Raw genomic sequence first — 20000 nt, 5'->3', positions numbered from 1 at the left:
ATATTACCATCTAGTTATCTTCATATTAGTATTTTTGAGGGATTTCTTTGACAAGTACAGTACAACGAAAATAAGTAATAGTGCTAATCAGATGTATGTACAGAGATGTAATATTAATATGTACAGTGATATAGGTATAAATACACTATGGTAGCAAGTCATACTCGCCAGCAGTGTAACTAGAAAGAGTAGGTAACGGTATATGTATAGATATAGAAATAGTGTCTACAGATATGTAAAAGGATATGTATATGTAGAGACAGGTGGATAGATATACAGTAAGAATATATATATATATATATATATATATATATATATATATATATATATATATATATATATATAGTATACACAGCATTATTACAGAGTTATATGGGTTATATGCAGATGTATAAGTAGGTATATAAGAGGATTATATGCAGACAGATATGCGGTAAATATAAATATATACTGTATATGTGACATGTACAGTATTTCTGAGGGATTTCTACTTTATTACTTCTGATTGAGAAATCCGATTGACCGAGAGACATTCCATGAATGCCAATAGTTCAAAGCGACAGTTTTACATAACAGCAAATATATCATTTGACTTTTGTTTCCATTTAATTTGAGACGTTGCAACTGAGCCGATTTTGTTTCGTTTAGCGTTGCTTAGCGACAGGCAATAAACCACATCTCATTGTATAAACACAGTCAAGGTTCTCTCTCTCTTTACTTGTTTTGTTTCTGGTAGAGCATGGCGAGCGACTCCAGCTCTCGCGCCACGCTGCCGTGCTCGGCGCCGTAGGCGTTCTCGCTGATCTCCAGCGCCTGCTTGTACAGCTGCTCCGCGTTGCCGTACTTCCTCCACTGGACGTAGACGCCGGCCAGCTGGTGCAGGGAGTGGGCCACGCTGGGGTGGTCCGGGTCCAGCGCTGTCTCGCGGATCTCCAGGGACCTCTGCAAGGGCGCTACCGCCTGGACGGAGAAGACAAGACGGAACCATACCTTCAGACAAAACAATACCTTCAGACAAAACTATACCCTCAGACAAAACCATACCTTCAGACAAAACCATACCTTCAGACAAAACTATACCTTCAGACAAAACTATACCTTCAGGCCAGATGGTTTTCATTTAAATTACATGTACGGTTGAGCATAGTAGAGGTTGGGTATACCAGCTAGGTCACCACCCTGCTCTGTACTGTACCTGGCTGGGCAGTCCCAGGTCTTTGAGGAAGCGTCCCAGGGTCTCGTACAGGTTAGCCAGCCGGGTCATGCTGTCCTCACTCTCGCAGCTCTTCTCGTAGTGCTTCAGGGAGTCAAAGTACTCGGTGGCCATGGAGCTCTTGTCTTTGCCCACGTACTGCCAGTAGGCCAACAGCTCAGAGAAATGACCTCTGGAAGAGACAAGACAAGCAACTGTCACATCTTCCACTTCCATCCATTCCATACATCTACAGTATATAGTGTACCTTTTGTATCTAAATCTACAGTATATAGTGTACATTTTGTACATAAATCTACAGGAAATAGTGTACCTTTTGTACATACATCTACACTAGTATAGTGTACCTTTTGTATCTAAAACTACAGTGTATAGTGTACCTTTTGTATCTAAAACAACAGTGTACCTTTTGTATCTAAAACTATAGTATATAGTGCACCTTTTGTACATACATCTACAGTATATAGTGTACCTTTTGTACATACATCTACAGTGTATAGTGTACCTTTTGCATCTAAAACTGCAGTGTATATAGGGTACCTTTTGTATCTAAAACTACAGTGTATATAGGGTACCTTTTGCATCTAAAACTGCAGTGTATATAGGGTACCTTTTGTATCTAAAACTACAGTATATAGTGTACCTTTTGTACATAAATCTACAGTGTATAGGGTACCTTTTGTATCTAAAACTACAGTGTATAGGGTACCTTTTGTATATAAAACTACAGTGTATAGTGTACCTTTTGTATCTAAAACTAGTGTATAGTGTACCTTTTGTATCTAAAACTACAGTGTATAGGGTACCCTTTGTATCTAGAACTACAGTGTATAGTGTACATTTTGTATCTAAAACTACAGTGTATAGTGTACCTTTTGCATCTAAAACTACAGTGTATAGGGTACCTTTTATATCTAAAACTACAGGGTATAGTGTACCTTTTGTATCTAAAACTACAGTGTATAGGGTACCTTTTGTATCTAAAACTACAGTGTATAGGGTACCTTTTGTACATAAATCTACAGGAAATAGTGTACCTTTTGTACATACATCTACAGTATATAGTGTACCTTTTGTATCTAAAACTACAGTGTATAGTGTACCTTTTGTATCTAAAACAACAGTGTACCATTTGTATCTAAAACTATAGTATATAGTGCACGTTTTGTATCTAAAACTATAGTATATAGTGCACCTTTTGTACATACATCTACAGTATATAGTGTACCTTTTGTACATACATCTACAGTGTATAGTGTACCTTTTGCATCTAAAACTGCAGTGTATATAGGGTACCTTTTTTAATCTAAAACTACAGTATATAGTGTGCCTTTTGTACATAAATCTACAGTGTATAGTGTACCTTTTGTATCTAAAACTACAGTGTATAGGGTACCTTTTGTATCTAAAACTAGTGTATAGGGTACCTTTTGTATCTAGAACTACAGTGTATAGTGTACCTTTTGTATCTAAAACTACAGTGTATAGTGTACCTTTTGCATCTAAAACTAGTGTATAGGGTACATTTTGTATCTAAAACGACAGGGTATAGTGTACCTTTTGCATCTAAAACTACAGTGTATAGTGTACCTTTTGTATCTAAAACTACAGTGTATAGGGTACCTTTTGTATCTAAAACTACAGTGTATAGGGTACCTTTTGTATCTAAAACTACAGTGTATAGGGTACCTTTTGTATCTAAAACTACAGTGTATAGGGTACCTTTTGTACAGGTTCTGGGAGACGAACAGGTTGAGGAGGCTGAGCTGCAGCTTGGTTCTGTCTTCCTGCTGCTGGAGCAACCAGGGCAGCTCGTCTGCTACGCGCCACGTCACGCGATCCTGGCTAAACAAAATGGATAAACGGATAAACATACACTTAATCACATCAGCCATTCTTACTTGGAAATGTGAGTACTGGCGTGTTATACACAGGGAAACTACCTTTCTCATCTACCAGATAAATCATACTTGTCAAATAACATTTTAGAATAGAATATATTAAAGGGTAATGTAAATGTATGCATGTCAAGTACTACTACATGCCTTTGTCTCCTCCAGGCTGGACTACTGCAACGCACTCCTCATCGGGATCCATAGCAAGAACATCCAAAGGCTACAATGTATCCAGAATAGCGCTGCTAGGATCCTGATGGGAGTGCGGAATTACCACCATATCACACCCATCCTCAAGTCCCTTCACTGGCTCCCTGTCTCACTCAGGATCGAGTTCAAAGTCTCCCTGCTCACTCACCAATGCCTCCACAGAACACATTTTATATTCTTTTAGCAGTTTTAGCTCTTCTTATTTGATGCGTTTTACTCTTTTACTAGTTTTAGACTTGCTTATTTTATATTCTCTCTCTCTTGCTAGCTTTTATGTTCTTTTACAATGTAGCGCTTTGAGATTTGCTCCACAACTATAAAGCGCCCTACAAATCAAATATATTATTATTATTATGTAATGTAAATTTATTTTCATTATTTAAGTACAGTACAACGAAAAGAAGTTTGGCATCCAACCAGAGTGCAAATGTAACAGTAATATACAATGTACAGGTGATTAAACTGGGTATAGAATATATAAATTAGTACTACGGAGTGTAGTGCTAATCAGATGTATGTACAGAGTTGTAGTATTATCATGTACAGTGATACAGGTATAACGACACTATGGTAGTAAGTCATACTGGCCAGCAGAGTAGGTAAGGAATATGTACATATATAGATACAGTATCTACAGATAATATGTAAAAGGGATTATATGCAGGTATGTACAGACAGATGTGGATAGATTTATATACGGTATGAATTAATATGTATATACATAAATAGAGCATTATTGTGCCATCATGCTATCATACAGTTATTTGGGTTATATACAGGTGGTATATAGAAGGATCATATGCAGGTATATTCAGACACATATGGATACATATATATATGCAGTAAATATATATATATATATATATATATACGTATACAGCACTATTGTACATGCCATCATACAGAGTTATATGGGTAGACTATAGTATGAGGTGGATAGTTATGATTATTATGATTACTATGATTACAGTGTAGGGCAGTTGGAGACAGTGAAAGCAGTAGGTAGGTACAGTATAAACAACAATACAACACGTTTGTTTACCTGACAAAGTATCAGACAAACCTACCAGCCAGGGACAAAATTCCTCAATGTTTGCGGGTCTGTGTTAATGTTAATCCCCCGCGCTGCTCAACACTGTGTTGTACCTGAGTTGCTGGCTGAAGTAGAGGATGAGATTCTCCCTGTAAGAGGCGGTGCTGCTCCCTCCACTCAGAAACTCCAGCCTCACTGCCTCCCAAGCCTGGCAGAGACAGAAGATACATGCTGTTCATTATCCCAGGAACCCAGAACCCCTCGTGGGAAAAACGTGTAGTGTGAGAAAGTTCACATTAATTGCAGACGAATCACTTTCATGTATTTTACATGAATGCAGCGACACCACTGTTCCCCCTGTGGAATATCAGCCGAAACCAAGTACTGATCAGATCCATGTTTTACTGCACAAGATAAGATAAGATATTCCTTTATTGATCCCCTTGGGAGGAGAGATACAGGTATGGGCAGGGTAATAGTAGAAATACATAAATATAGGCAATATAATTTGATCAGAATAGGAAAATATGAGAAAGATAAACTGTGTAAACAAAGGTGTAGATGTATATCAGTTATATTATACGTTACAATACTTAAATTACAAATTTATGAGCTATTACATAATGGCTAGGGAGATTCTCCCATACCTATCCCCTATTTAAGCCTGTTATCGGTCCGGGCATCCAATACCAGTATGGGTACTGGTGCAGGACTGATCCCTACTACTGTGTCTACTTGGAGAGTAATCTTTTCAAATCTCCACCTGCAGGTGCAGGAACCGGATGAGGCCACAGCCCAGGACTATGATACACAGTCTGTGGAGGAGGGAAAGCAGAGAGGAGAGGACAGGCAACAGCAGATCTGGGAACAGGTCCAGGACCTCGGACTCGCTCACACCGTTGTGGCTGGCACACACCAGACACAGCATCTGGGGGAGAGAAAAGACAAGGACAGTGGTTATTTATTAGACACACGCAGAGGAGATTCCGACGCTGGACAGGAACATATGGGTGTGTTCTTTAACTCCCACGGTGAGAGCCAACCTGCTGCTGATGCCAATACAAGATTCCTTTTCCCCCCCACTATGGTTCTATTTTTCAATGTGAGATGGTTATATGATAGTCCTACCTGTAGGCCACAGTTTAATTTGATCTCATATAAACAAAACTACTACTGCAACTGTTATAACTAGTATTACTGCAACTACTAGTGCTACTACTAGTACTACTACTGCAACTGTTATTAATAATAATTATTATTAATTGCATTTATATAGCGCTTTTCTAGACACTCAAAGCGCTTTACAATGTAGGGTGGAAATTGCCTCCTTCACCACCACTGATAGCACCCAACCTTGGGCTATGCAGGCTCAATGGCTGCCATACACTGGAACCAGGCACACATCACACTACACAATGGCTGAACGGCTCAGGAGACAGGGGTTGATATCAGTCAATTAAGGGGAAGGGATGATTAGGTGGCCTTGAGGTCAGAGAGTGGCTTTCCAATGGCACCCCACGTGGGAATGAGCGAATCAGGGATCTAGGTGAAAAGTCACGAGCGCAAACAGGAAGAGAAATACTATACAAATTCCATAGATTAAAAAAAAACATGTAGCCGGAGTATTCATTGATCTCAAAAGATCTTTTGATACTATCAATCATGATATATTAATCAGGAAATTGGAACGATATGGGATCAGGGGGGTAAGTATTCGATTGGGTGAGAAGCTATCTAAATAAAAGGCAACAATTTGTGATGATGAGACATTATAAATCTGAATGTTTGGACATTGCTTGTGGTGTCCCCCAGGGGTCAGTGTTGGGTCCAAAACTGTTCATCTTGTACATAAACTATATAAGTATCTAATATATTTAAATGTATTTTATTTGTGGATGACACTAATCTTTTTTGTTCTGGTGAGAATATTCAGCAGCTTTTAGAGGTCATCACATCTGAAATGAAGAAATTAAAAGATGGTTTGATAGAAACAAATGATCATTAAATTTGAGCACAACTAAAATGATGTTATTTGGAAACTGTAGATTAAATACTCAAATACAAGTTAAAATAAATGATGTGATTATTAAAAGAGTTTATGAAAATAAATTTCTAGGTGTAATAATAGATCATAAAATCAACTGGAAACCTCACATAAAACATGTCCAAACTAAACTGTCAAGAAGCATTTCAGTCATGAGTAAAGTAAAGCACATTCTGGATAAGCACTCTACATTATCTACTGTTCACTAGTTTTACCATATTTAAATTACTGTGCTGAAGTCTGGGGAAACACTTATAATTCTACACTACAACCACTTTTTATACTCCAAAAAAAAGCTATAAGGATAGTTCACATTGCAGGTTATCGTGATTGCACAAACATATTATTTTTAAAGTAAAAAACATTCAAGTTAAATGATCTTGTGGAATTTAAAACAGCACAATTAATGTATAAAGCAAAACGTAATGTACTTCCAGGAAACATTCAAGAACTGTTCTTTGATAGAGAGGGGGGTTATAACCTGAGGGGAGAACTCAATTTAAAAGTTCTTAGTGTACGCACGACTACCAGGAGAAGACACTGCATTTCAATATGTGGAGTGAAACTGTGGAACAGTCTGAATGTGGTGCTAAAGCAATGTCCAAATATGAGACAATTCAAACTGAATTATAAGGAAATTATATTCACGAAGTACAGGGATGAGGAAGGGATTTGACATTCACAGGTGTTTAAATTTTTTTTTTATTTCTTTCATGTTTTACATATATAATTGTTGTTTTTTGTTTTGTATATATATATATATATATATATATATTTGTTTTGTACGGTTTTAAATTAGTACCCTCATTTGAGTAGTGGAAAAGGGGTAGGATTAAATATGTGTATACTTCTTCCTACTCCTTTTCGAACATGAAAAATGAGTTATGTTTTGCTTTTGTTTATTTTTTTATTTAATTTCATGAGATCAATGATTTGTTTTGATTTTATATTGTTTGTATTTATTTACTACTAGTACTACAATTACTACTACTACAACTGGTATCACTCGTGGGGGGGAGGGGGCATCTCATATATTGAGGGTTGTCTTATATATTCGTGCCAATATACGTTACATTACACAATACATAAATTGCAGAGTGTACCAGTTGGACGGCCTCGACTTGCGCGGCTCAAAACATAAAGGATGAAGAACACGTTGTGCTAAGTCTGATGCCTTGCCTCTATATCATGTCTGCTCCACTCGGCACATGTCTTCCATCATCAGGCCTCAGGACGGGAGTAGAATTGTAACAACACATTTTTTAACAATCCTTACCTTCTGATTCCATTTTATATTTATTTATATATTTTTAAATGTTGTGGTTTTGTTATGCTTATTTGTTTTTGTTTTAGAGTGGGTCGTCACGAAAGCAAAGTCGGTTCATGTCCACACAGATCACATGTCGGCCTTTGATTGATTGATTGATTGAAAACTTTATTAACAGATTGCATAATGGGTACAGTACAGTACAGCTCAATACATACAATTGTTAAGGGGATGCAGACCAGAGAAAGACTTTCGTCTTGTTTACATCAGGACTGCTGCCAGCAGCTGTAGAACTAATGGCTGCAGAACTCGAGAACTAACGAGAATTTCCCCAAGGGGATCAATAAAGCAAATATCTTATCTTCTTTTTATTTTACCTTTATTTAACCAGGCAAATCAATTAAGAACAAATTCTTATTTACAATGATGGCCTGGCAGGAGACAACGCCTCTTATCTTATCTCATCAGATTCAGCTGCTCAGCCTCATCACCTCTTTCATGACGTGCCGCTCCCCGTCGGTGCCGAGGGAGTCCAGAGCCATCTTGAGGGCCAGGCGGTACAGCGACATGGTGTCCTGACACAGCAGACACTGCTCCAGAGTCCTCTCCAACGACCAGGACCATCTGCTGCATGTCACAGCAACAAAACAACAGCTATGACATCCACATCCACACAAGACCCCGGAGAAAGCCGTGTTGACTGATCTCAGATATACCCATCTGTTTTCTGTACATGTACTACAAACAGCACTTTGAAAATGATATTGGGGGGGGGGGGGTTCTGCTTCCTGTAATAAATTACTCCTGTCTAGGGACCACAGATGCAAATGAGATGGTAAAAGTGTTAGTATTGTAATAACTGATATAGCGAGGGGATTGTTTTTCTGGACCCTTGCTAGGTTTTGTTGCCCGCAAACTATACAATCTTTACATTTAGCCATTTAGCTGACGCTTTTATCCAAAGCGACTTACAAATTGTGAACAATTGTGAATTGTGAGGGGTACATCTCTGGCAGCGTTTGTTTGTCAAATAGTGTTGGACGTGAGTGTTATACTGTGGGTGCAAAGTAGTATAGACATATTAGCACTGCAACTACTAGTGCTAGTGCTACTACTACTACGTCAACCCTGCTTCACATCCAGAAAACCACCTAAGTGGGTAGTTTTCACCACCACTACTTCAAAGTGTAGTGCCAGATGTTTGAAGTACATGTAATATTAAAACCACACATCTCCACATAGTGACTAACCTATGTGACATACAGTGACTAACCTTGTGATCATCCTGGCCAGCAGTGTGACATACAGTGCGTTGCAGGTGGATGCAGAGCGACAGTGCCTCTCCAACTTCTTCTCCTGAAACAAAGACATGACATGAAGCTTAATGCCACGCTGAGAAGAAACAACACAGCACACCGTGTTGAGTAAAGAGACCCGTTTGTTCAGGTTTTAAAAAGGGATATCTCACTTCAGTAGAGATTTAACACCAGAGACACACCGTACGCCCAAAGCGCAGAGAAGAGAAGAGCAGCCAGTTTCCTTTACTACTAGCCGTGTCGTGGCCCTGTCAGTGGCGGGGATCGATGCAGTTACTGGCTGGCCTCTTTACCTCTATACATCAAAAGTATCATATTTAGGGCGGCTGGGTAGCGCAGCGGACTAAGCGCTCGTCGCAAGATACACTGGTATCGAATCCGGCTGTCAGCGTTGCCTCCGGCTTGGCCGGCCGTCATACTGGCTCAATTGGCAGAGTCAGCGGGAGGGAAGCCGGTGGGGTGGTAGTCTGGTCGTTGTAAACAGCGACTCCTACAGGTCGGTCAGGGCGCCTGCACAGCGAGGGAGGGAAATGGCGGAGGTAGTGTGACCTCCCACGCGTTACACTTCGCCAATGAGAGTCCGCGCTGTCAGGTGAAAAGATGCTACTGGCTGTCTCCTATGTGTCGGAGGAAGCATCTGTTAGACTTCAGGGCTCCCTAGACCGACCAGTGGGGGGCACATGCGAGCAATGACCAGGAAGGGGAGGGGGGAATTAGCATAACGACTAAATTGGGATGGGAGAAAAACAGGAGGAGAAAAAGTGGATACAAAAAAAAAGTATCATATTTAGACTAGGTCTCCAAAATGCATGGAAGTGAATAAGGATACCAGGGATGGCAGTGATTGCTAATCTACCCACAGATGCAGTTAAATGGAGGTAAGGAGGACTGGTGAAAACTTGACAAGTTCTACTAAAGTGAAATATCTCTTTAAGAGAGGAGGTGGGGCGACGCGTCTGACCTGGTCCTTGGTGAGTTTGAGCTCCGTTCCCTGGCACTCTGTGTTGAGGACGCCCCTCACCTCCCTGGGGCTCAGAGGGTCCAGGTGGAGCGTAGGCCACAACCTGGAAACACAGTCATTTACATTTGATTTGATCTGATCTTTATTTATCTCGAACATTTCAACCATAAAACAAACACACAAATTTGTAATAACAAAAAATTACAAAAACTAAATAAAATAAAATACAATAATCAGCATAGCTCAAGACAATGGTTTTGTTCGAGAAGGGACAGAATGAAGCAAAGCTTATCTGGTCCTGCCCCTTCCTTACAATATCATATTAATGTGTAATAACAAGTTATCTATCAATATCAAAAAAGAATATACCTATCCACTACAGCAAAATATAAATAAATAATTACAAAAATACGAATTCACGTTATTTTCAAGCTCCTCTAACTTATACTTGTCCAAGAATTCCTGTTTATATCTGCATTTAAACATTTAGTATTACTCGTTTTTATTGCAGGGCAATGTAGCTTGTGGAAAAAAAGACGGTGCCTTCGGAGAGCATTCAGCCCCCTTCACTTTCCACATTTTTTGTAGACTTCATTAAAAAAGGATTAGATTAAATGTATTATCTCTACACAATACCCCATAATGACAAATGTGCAAACACGGTTTAAAATTATTATTACAAGTTCATACACATTTTAATACAGAAATTCCAAAACTAACATCTTTGTGCTACATGCAAAAAAAACGTCTTGGTTTTGGCCCAAAACCACATGGGATTAGCATAAATTGAGCAGACTTCTAGAGACCTTTGGTTTTATAATTCTAAACGATTGAAAATCTCCCAGACTGCACTCCCTTTTAAAATGGCTATAGATTAGCTCTGTTGAAGGGCAGAGGTTGTTTCCACCAGCGTGCCTTTACCTCCAGGCCTGAGGACACGTCTCCACGTTGACCGACACCACCACTCTCACGTTGACAGGAAGAGGGTCGATCAGCCACTTCATGTGTCTCTCCGCTTGCTGGAATCACGGGAGAAACACTGTTACGAGGACAGACTCTAAATGCAGTAGAGCGTGGCGCTGACACTGCCAGGCTTGGAGATTTGATTGCCACTGGGACCACCCGTATGAAAAATGTATGCACTCACCACGGTACCGTAAAAGATAAAAGCATCTACCAAACCGCTAACGTTAAAGATCCACCCTGCGATCCAAATGTAAACAGAGAGGTAGCCCCATCACTAAACACAAAATATGGAAGTCTTCGTTGTACACTCAAAAGTGACCGTCTGAACCTTTGAAACAAGGACTGACCGTATATGAAAAGATAAACATGAGTTTTACATGAATGTCAAGGCTGTCAAAGGTTTATTTGAGTTTGCAATGATAATAAACAATGGATTAAAAGAATACCTGTATTTTGAGTTGTAATGATAAATCAGAGACAAAAAGAAACTCTTGAAGTATATTTAGACGAGAGAGAGAGAGAGAGAGAGAGAGAGAGAGAGAGAGAGAGAGAGAGAGAGAGAGAGAGAGAGAGACAGAGACAGAGACAGAGACAGAGACAGATACAGAGACAGATACAGAGACAGAGACAGAGACAGAGACAGAGACAGAGAGAGAGAGAGAGAGAGAGAGAGAGAGAGAGATGCACCTGTATCTGGTCGATGGAGTCGATGATGATGATGATGTTTCCCTGGTGCCGTGCAGACAGCCTCTCCAGCCAGCGGGGGAACTCCTCCAGGATCTTACTGGGCTCCATGGACAGACTGGAGATGGACCAGAAGTGCTGCAGGAGCTGCAGGAGAACAAGGGTCCACACCTTCACTCAGCCTGTACACTCAGCCTGTACACAAACACTACACTCACCAGGAAACTAACTGGCACTCAGCCTGTACACAAACACTACACTCACCGTGAAACTAACTGACACTCAGCCTGTACACTCAGCCTGTACACAAACACTACACTCACCGTGAAACTAACTGACACTCAGCCTGTACACTCAGCCTGTACACAAACACTACACTCACCGTGAAACTAACTGACACTCAGCCTGTACACTCAGCCTGTACACAAACACTACACTCACCAGGAAACTAACTGACACTCAGCCTGTACACTCAGCCTGTACACAAACACTACACTCACCGTGAAACTAACTGACACTCAGCCTGTACACAAACACTACACTCACTGTGAAACTAACTGACACACAGCCTGTACACTCAGCCTGTACACAAACACTACACTCACTGTGAAACTAACTGACACACAGCCTTTACAAAAACACTACACTCACCGTGAAACTAACTGACACTCAGCGGGTACACAAACCCTACACTCACCGTGAAACGAACTGACAGATGCAGACCATAAAGGTAGAGGACCGTCCCCACATATTGACAAGGCCACCACCACGAATAGATTTCCAAACTGATATACAGTCAGGTTTTTTAATATTTGAACAACACAATTTTCATCAATGTAGAAACTGTTACTACATTGTTCCTACACTGTTCACCGGATTTGGATGAAAATACCCTCAAATAAAAGCTGAAAGTCTGCACTTAAAGCACATAATTGATTGTTTCATTTCAAGTCCATTGTGGTGGTGTACAGAGCCAAAATTAAGAAGATTGTGTCCAAATATTTATGGACCTAACTGTATTACCAATCTGCATATTACCAGTGCTTTTTTTGTGTTGCATATACACTGACTTTTACGTTGCCATGTGTACCTTCACCAATCAGGTACGGGGAAACAGCGGCTCAGGAGGTAGAGCGGTCATCTGGTAATCAGAAGGTTCCCGGGTACGATTCCGGCTCCTCTCAGGCAGCGTGTTGAAGTGTCCTTGAGCAAGACACTTAACACCCAACAGCTCCCGATGAGCAGGTTGGCACCTTGCATGGTTGCCTCCGCCGTCGGTGTGTAGAGTATGTGAATGTGAGACATAAGTTGTTCAACTCTTTCACTCACACATTGACGGCGGAGGCAACCATGCAAGGTGCCGACCTGCTCATGAGAGGAGCAGTTAGCGGGTTAAGTGTCTTGCTCAAGGACACTTCAACACGCTGCCTGAGAGGAGCCGGAATTGTACCCGGGAACCTTCTGATTACCAGATGACCGCTCTACCTCCTGAGCCACTGTCGCCTCCCAAGCGCTATATACATGCAGTCCATTTACCGTCCCAGCCTGCCACCTCCACTAAAAAAGACAAACTTTTACCTTGACAGTGAGGCGTTTGATGATGAGCACTGGCTCTGAGCTGGTGGAGAGAGGCCGGCCCACAAAATGGTAGAGGAACAGGGTATTGGGGGAGTTCTTCTGTTGGAGGTCAACCCTGAAGGGGGGGGGGGGTAAGAGATGGTTAGCATTCACTGGAATCTGGGTAAATTGAAAATATAATCCTTCAGATGAAGAACCATGTATGAGTCTATTTTAGGTTTCATGATAGGTAATGTTTTCAAACCTAACTGGAGTGTTGTGTGCATTCATAGTTGAATACAGTAGAGGTGGACTATGTTCAGGTGATGTATCACAATCACACTGCAAATACATTTTCAAAACAAACTTCTAGGGTTCTCTATCTCATTTGGAGGGTTCAATTATTCAGAACAGGGTTATTATAGTTTAGTATTTTTCATTCGTTTCTATTTAGTTTTTACTGCTTAAAAATGTTTGGTTATAGATTTGGTTTTATTCGTTTCAGGTCGTTTTTTTTCTGTTTTCTTAGAATATGAGAGTATTTGTCCGGGAAAGATTTGAGAAGTTCATAATAGGTATTGCCATGTTTCCCACAGGATTTTGTGAGACTGTGGTGGGTGAACCTCTGCCCCTCTTTTTTTGTGTACATTTTAAAGTTAAATGCATCAATCTGGTGCACTTTGAGAGCAAAATAAAGAGGCTAGATCTATGATGAACTTTGTGCTCAAAACACAAAATCGACTAGACTAGTGCTTCCCAATCCTCTCCTCGAAGCACCCCAGCCAGGCGTGCGTTCCTGAAATCAACTGGGGTTGCACGCACCTAATGGCGCCATGTGCACGCACGCTCTTAACTAGCCATTTATTAGTTGAATCAGGTGTGCTGGTGGTGGAATTTAACAAATACATGGAACGGCTGGGGTGTCTCGAGGAGAGGTTTGGGAACCACTGGACTAGAGCATGTTATTTGATGCCATGAAAGAAATGAAGCAGAAGTGGTTACCTGTGTTGAACTGGTTTGTTTTTTAGAAAATAAAAAAAATATACTGGATTACTATTACTACTACTACCACTTAATGGGAAACACTGGTATTGTGTAACATAAACACATGACTCTGTGAAGGCATCTGACTCAGTCATGTATCATCTCTGTCTCAATGAACATTATGCACCAGTGACTCCTCCTGCTTGTTGTGTTGACAACTTTGACCAAATGGACTCCACAACATAGTTTCAGCTACGTTTTCTACGTTTTTATTTTATAACTAAAATCACACTACACACCTAGTTTTAGTTTTTAGTTTAGTTTTAGTTAAAGGTGTTATAGATAACATTTTATGCAAAGTAATCATTTAGAAAAAACAATACATCCTTTTAGAAAGGTGTGGAATAAACATATTGCCTTATTGATTAACATTATTTATTAATGAATTTATCATTGAAAGAAATTTGGTGGGTCCAAAATGAATGTTGTATCCCCTCCCTACTTCCCATTTCCCTATAGACCTGTTTCCTGTATACGTCAGACTCAGTGTGCGTGCGCATCCCCGGAGCAGAAAGGAACGTAATCCTGGTCAGAACAATGGGGCAGACTACAATATATTTGCATTTGTTAGCCATGCTAGCGATCTAAATAATCAAACCATGCCAAAGCTAGATATGTTGATTTGGCTAAATGACATCCAGCTGTTTTCGTTTGAAACTACTTTTAGTCAGGGGAGTGCCATGGTTTCTCCATAGAGCCCTGTCGTATTCTTTTAGCGCAGCAGTTCACGCAGGTCCGAGGCAACTTAGTCACATGACTCAGTTGGTATTGCTGATTGGCTCGAACACGGTATGTTTGTAAACAGCGAACAGGTCTATGTGGAATACACCTGACTGGAATGACATGCTGGTGCTCTAGAGCAGACCTGGGCATTGTACGGCCCGCTGGCCGGATTCTGACCGGACCGCGAAAGATTACATGATAATATTTTTTTTTTTTTTTTTACTTTTTCTTTTCATGTCAATGTTCACACGCACAATATACGCTTAGGAGACATGCTCAGAAGATGTTGGTTCTCTTTGGATCCACCTACATATGTGAACAGACATTCTCAGTCATGACGTTTACCAAGTCCAGGTACAGATCCTCTCTCACTGATGAACATCTGGCAGCTGTGCTTCGCATCTCCACCTCAGACATGCAACCTGACTTTGATGGACTTGTTAAAGCTCAACAGAGACTGGAGACTGGATTTCTCACACTGAATGAAAAAAAAAAGAACTGAAGAACACTAAAATGTGGAAATATAACAAGTGAAATGGGACACTTGATATTTTTTTTCTTTTTTTTTGCACAGTTCTGAAAACATTAAATGTTTAATATAGGCATGTAAAGTAAAAAAGGCTACAACACTGGGACACTTTTCTTTACACAGTTCAGTGACATGTCTTGTTTATTTTTGCTATAATATGATGTGATGTCTTTAGAAAGCTAAGAAAATCCTTGTTTCAATAGTATATGAAACTCAAAATGCCCTTTGTTATTAATGTTTCACATTTTGTTTATCATTTTGGAAATAAATTCTATTTGAATAAATGATATTTTTGAAAGCTAACCTCACATTTTAATTGCCAAATAATAACATACACTCTTACCAGGGGTCAAAACAATGCCATTTACTGCTTTTTATATAGAAATAAAATGTATATTATGCATAATTGAGTTTGGAATTTTGGCCCGGCCCCCCAACATATTTTCAGTTGCTCATTCGGCCCCCTGGGAAAAATAATTGCCCACCCCTGCAACATCTAGTGGCTGAATGTTACCTATAGCACCTTTAACTATAATAACATTCATTCAGAAAGGCCTGAACGTTTTTGATGAGCTGAATGTAATCTCAAGAGGTCAAAATTGAGTTCAGAAAAAAACTGATCTTCAAATAAAGTACAAAGTGATTTAGACCCCAATAGCTGAATGGTCGTTTAAATAACAATGGCGTTGAGTGTCCTCTGACCATTTGGAGAGCAGGAGAGATTTCCCTGAGCCAGGACCTCCGGACACCAGCAGAGGAGGGGTGGGAGGGGGGGCCGCCACCATGTCATTCAGACGGTCTATATACTGAGGACAACCACACAGACAGCTCACATCAACCAGTGAACAAATTAATGGATGGATGGATGAGTGAGAAATTTAAGATTAAAAGGTACAGTCTACTTTCTTTTTTACAAGATAGAAAATTCCATGCTTCACACCTCCATTGACTTTCAGTAGTATTGCAAACAAATGTTAACCCAAAAAAAATACTGGTGAGAGTTATTTCTGAATGGACAGAGGATTCCCAGTTTGCGACTGTAGTGTGGGGGTGGAGTGATTTAAGCAGCCACTCCCATCTTGGATCTAGTTAATTGGGGTCCAGGAGCAGGTGTGGCTGCGTACCTGTTGTGCATCAGAGCGATCAGATGTGCACAGGTTAAATCACCCACACACACACACACACACACACACACACACACACACACACACACACACACACACACACACACACACACACACACACACACACACACACACACATACATACATAGGAGAGCCTATTCTGTCACGACAGCGTTCTATCTGCTCTTGGCTTGTAAACATCTTGCCACCTCTTCAATAAACTGGTCTGTGTCTCATCATCTTTGCCTGTGTCGGAGAGCCCCTGAAGAGGCCAGTAGCCTAGCAGGGTCTACTGCTACAGTAACATCTCAGATAGGCTTTGTCAAAAAAAAATAAAAGTGGACTATCCTATTAGGCTGTGATCACATTGGATGCCTCTTTGACCACGCCTGCACCTTTTTTCTATGTTTTCAATGGTTTTGTCCTCCAAACTACCCGCCTCGCATTTTTTGGGCGCTCTCAGTTGAAAAGGTTTCAACTTTAGCCGCGGAGCGCACAGATGTCAATGTCACCTTCTTGTCGACGGACCAATCAAATCAACCGAGGGGAGGGATTACAAATCTGAGGTATCTGAAGAGAAATCGACAGCAAACCAATCAATAACGGAGGAGAAGCTAAGCTAATTTTGTCAGTTTCCAAAAAACGTTGTTTGTACGGCCAGGTCTTACCACGACTGAGATACGAACAGCAACGCCTGGAGGGCTGCGAGTAGTAATAATGTATGTAACGTATGTAACGTTAGCTGAGGTAGCAATGGTACACCTCCGCGCCACCTTGCGTTTCAGCGCAAGAAAAGCACCCAATGTGATCACATTCTCAAGGGGCCGAGGAGGAGGAATGGTGCGATACCTTCTGGAAGCCCAGCTGTGAGGCGGTGCAGGAGGCCTGCTGGTACGCTTCCATCTGCTCCTGCTCGTCATGCAGGTCCCACAGGACGTCTCCAGAGTCCTCCTCGTGGCCCTCCTCTATCCCAGAGTCCCTGGAGTCGGCATCAGTCGCCTCGAGACCCAGCAGCTCCTAGTGAGGGAACAGTGGACGAGGTTCATACATATGGCACGACAAGAGGTCGATGTATAGGTTGCTGTTACAAGCTAATATAGGTTGTACCAGGAGTCATTGTAGTAGCAGCACTACTAGCAGTGGCATAGCACTACTACTACCACTACCACTACCACTACCACTACTACTAGTAGTAGAGCTGTGAATCTGCACTGTGACTGTGACAAGTTGCATTGTGACTGCAACTTGTTCCTGTTTGCGGACGACTCAGCCCTGCTGGTCTCTGACAAGAACAAGTTACAGGTTGAAAAAACCCTCAGCTCGGAACTAGGCAGAATCTGCATATGGCTCGCTGATAACAAACTATCATTACACATGGGCAAAACAGAGTCCATTCTCTTCGGTTCAAATAACAAACTCAGCAAGACCGACGGCTTCTCAGTTACAGTGGGTGACAATATTGTCACAAGGAAAGATGAAATTACCTACCTGGGGTCCATCCTAGAGGCTAATCTCTCCTGTGACAAAATGGCATCCAATGTAATAAAAAAAGTCAACCAACGAACTCGATTCTTGTACCGGATCTCCTCTCTGGTAAACAAGAACACCCTGAAGACTCTGGCAGGAGCACTCATTCAGGGGTACTACGACTATGCTTGCACCTCATGGTACCAAAGCACCTCAAAGGCGCTAAAAACAAAATTACAAACATCTCAAAACAAACTGGTCAGACTACTGCTTGACCTTACTCCTAGAACCCACCTCACCCCTGCCCACTTCGACAACCTAGGATGGCTTAGAGTAGACGACAGAGTACAACAACTTGCAATGGGCCTGGTCTACAAGATACACTACACGACCAAGGTACCCATGTACATGTCAAAATACTTCCCAAAGGTCAGTGAATACCACGATCACAACACCAGAGGGAGCTCCACAAATCATGTTAAACCCAGATTCGGCTCAAATAAGGGACTAAACACGTTTCGCAATTATGCCACATCAATGTGGAACGCCCTACCCAAAGCTGTAAAGGAATGTGGATCACTACCCACTTTCAAAACCTCTCTCAAGGGACACCTACGGGAGACTGCAATTCAACACTGGCCCCTGTAAATATCCTAACCCAATCATTCCAACCCCCTCCAATGTACAGTCATTTACCTAGTATGGTTTTGTCAATAGTTCAATGTACAATTGTGTTTGTTTGTACAGTGTCTCCTCCCCCCCCCCCTCAATGTACAGTGTTACTTGTTTATACAGTGTGCCCCCCCCCCCCCCCCCCCCAACCACCTCCAATGTAAATTACCCAGTATGGTTGTCAACATCCCAATGTACCCAACCCCCCCCACCCAACCTCCTCCAATGTACAGTTTCTACGTCAAATGTATATACTCCCTTTTCTTGACTCCTTCTGTATCACAAACAGTACTGTATTTGCAAATCTGGTATGTCATAAATGTATAGATGTAGCAGTACTGACTATCTGTATGTCATGTATGTCATATATGTCTATATGAATTGAAAATGGGGGACCCTGATGGAAACAAGACAAACGTCTTTCTCAGGTCTGCATCCCCTTAACAATTGTATGTATTGAGCCGTACTGTATTGTACCCATTCTGCAATCTGTTAAATAAAGTTTTCATTCATTCATTCATTCACACTGGCCTCACGATTCAGCTGTCCACGATTTGATTAGATTCTACGATGCATCTCGATGCAGCTCAATAATATATTACATCCTCAATTTTATAATCTATATTACTGCACATGGCTACTTTTTCATCAATTAATACAAGCAGTCAGATAAATTTACTTTTATTTAGAAAGTTCTTAAATCAGAATGTCCAAATAAATGTCTTTACTAGTGTTGCATGATACAGATACTAGAAAGGTATCTCGATACCCAGCTGTTAAAAGCGGTTCAATACTCCATTTTATTAGTATCAGTATTAGTTTCAATACTTTTATAATAACCTGATGCTGTATTTTCTATGAGTTGAGTGGATGCATGACCAGACCACTAGCTTTAATAATACAATAATAATAATAATAATAATAATAATAATATTTGATTTGTAGGGCGCTTTATAGTTGTGGAGCAAATCCCAAAGCGCTACATTGTAAAAGAACATAAAAGCTAGCAAGAGAGTAACAACATTTTTTAAATATAATTTTAATAATCGATTGTGTTCCGTCACTGCATCGATGCTGAATCGTCCACGTCCGCATCACGATGCGTCTTAGAATCGAGAAAATTCCACACCCCTAAGTAAAAGTAGCAATATCAGTAGTAGTAGTAATTTAGTTGTTGTTAATGTAGTAGTAGTAACAGTAGTGGAAGTAGAAGTAGCAGTAAAAGTAGGACTAGTCACCGCCATTGTTGCAGTAGTAGTTTCAGTAGTAGTGATAGTAGTAGTAGTAGTGGTAAT

At 40.8% G+C, this 20000-nt stretch overlaps 1 protein-coding gene across 1 annotated transcript in view; it reads right to left on the bottom strand.

Annotated features, from left to right (window-relative positions):
- nphp3 (nephronophthisis 3) overlaps window positions 1-20000 on the bottom strand; it is a 47619-nt gene that overhangs the window by 4744 nt on the left and 22875 nt on the right. The window contains exons 10-22 of the mRNA XM_084325997.1: window positions 17416-17583; window positions 16145-16248; window positions 13168-13282; window positions 11593-11736; window positions 10861-10958; window positions 9940-10042; window positions 8936-9018; window positions 8154-8289; window positions 5115-5279; window positions 4465-4559; window positions 2936-3058; window positions 1196-1385; window positions 719-960 (exon numbers count right to left, since the gene is read on the bottom strand). Coding sequence (XP_084182123.1) covers window positions 719-960; window positions 1196-1385; window positions 2936-3058; window positions 4465-4559; window positions 5115-5279; window positions 8154-8289; window positions 8936-9018; window positions 9940-10042; window positions 10861-10958; window positions 11593-11736; window positions 13168-13282; window positions 16145-16248; window positions 17416-17583 — 1766 coding nt within the window. The remainder of the gene's footprint in view (window positions 1-718; window positions 961-1195; window positions 1386-2935; window positions 3059-4464; window positions 4560-5114; window positions 5280-8153; window positions 8290-8935; window positions 9019-9939; window positions 10043-10860; window positions 10959-11592; window positions 11737-13167; window positions 13283-16144; window positions 16249-17415; window positions 17584-20000) is intronic.

The sequence above is a fragment of the Notolepis coatsorum genome (assembly GCF_963971535.1).
Source record: "Notolepis coatsorum genome assembly, chromosome: 12".
Lineage (NCBI taxonomy): Eukaryota > Metazoa > Chordata > Actinopteri > Aulopiformes > Paralepididae > Notolepis > Notolepis coatsorum.
Note: the sequence above shows the minus strand (reverse complement) of the source record. Positions and strands in the feature narration are given on the sequence as shown.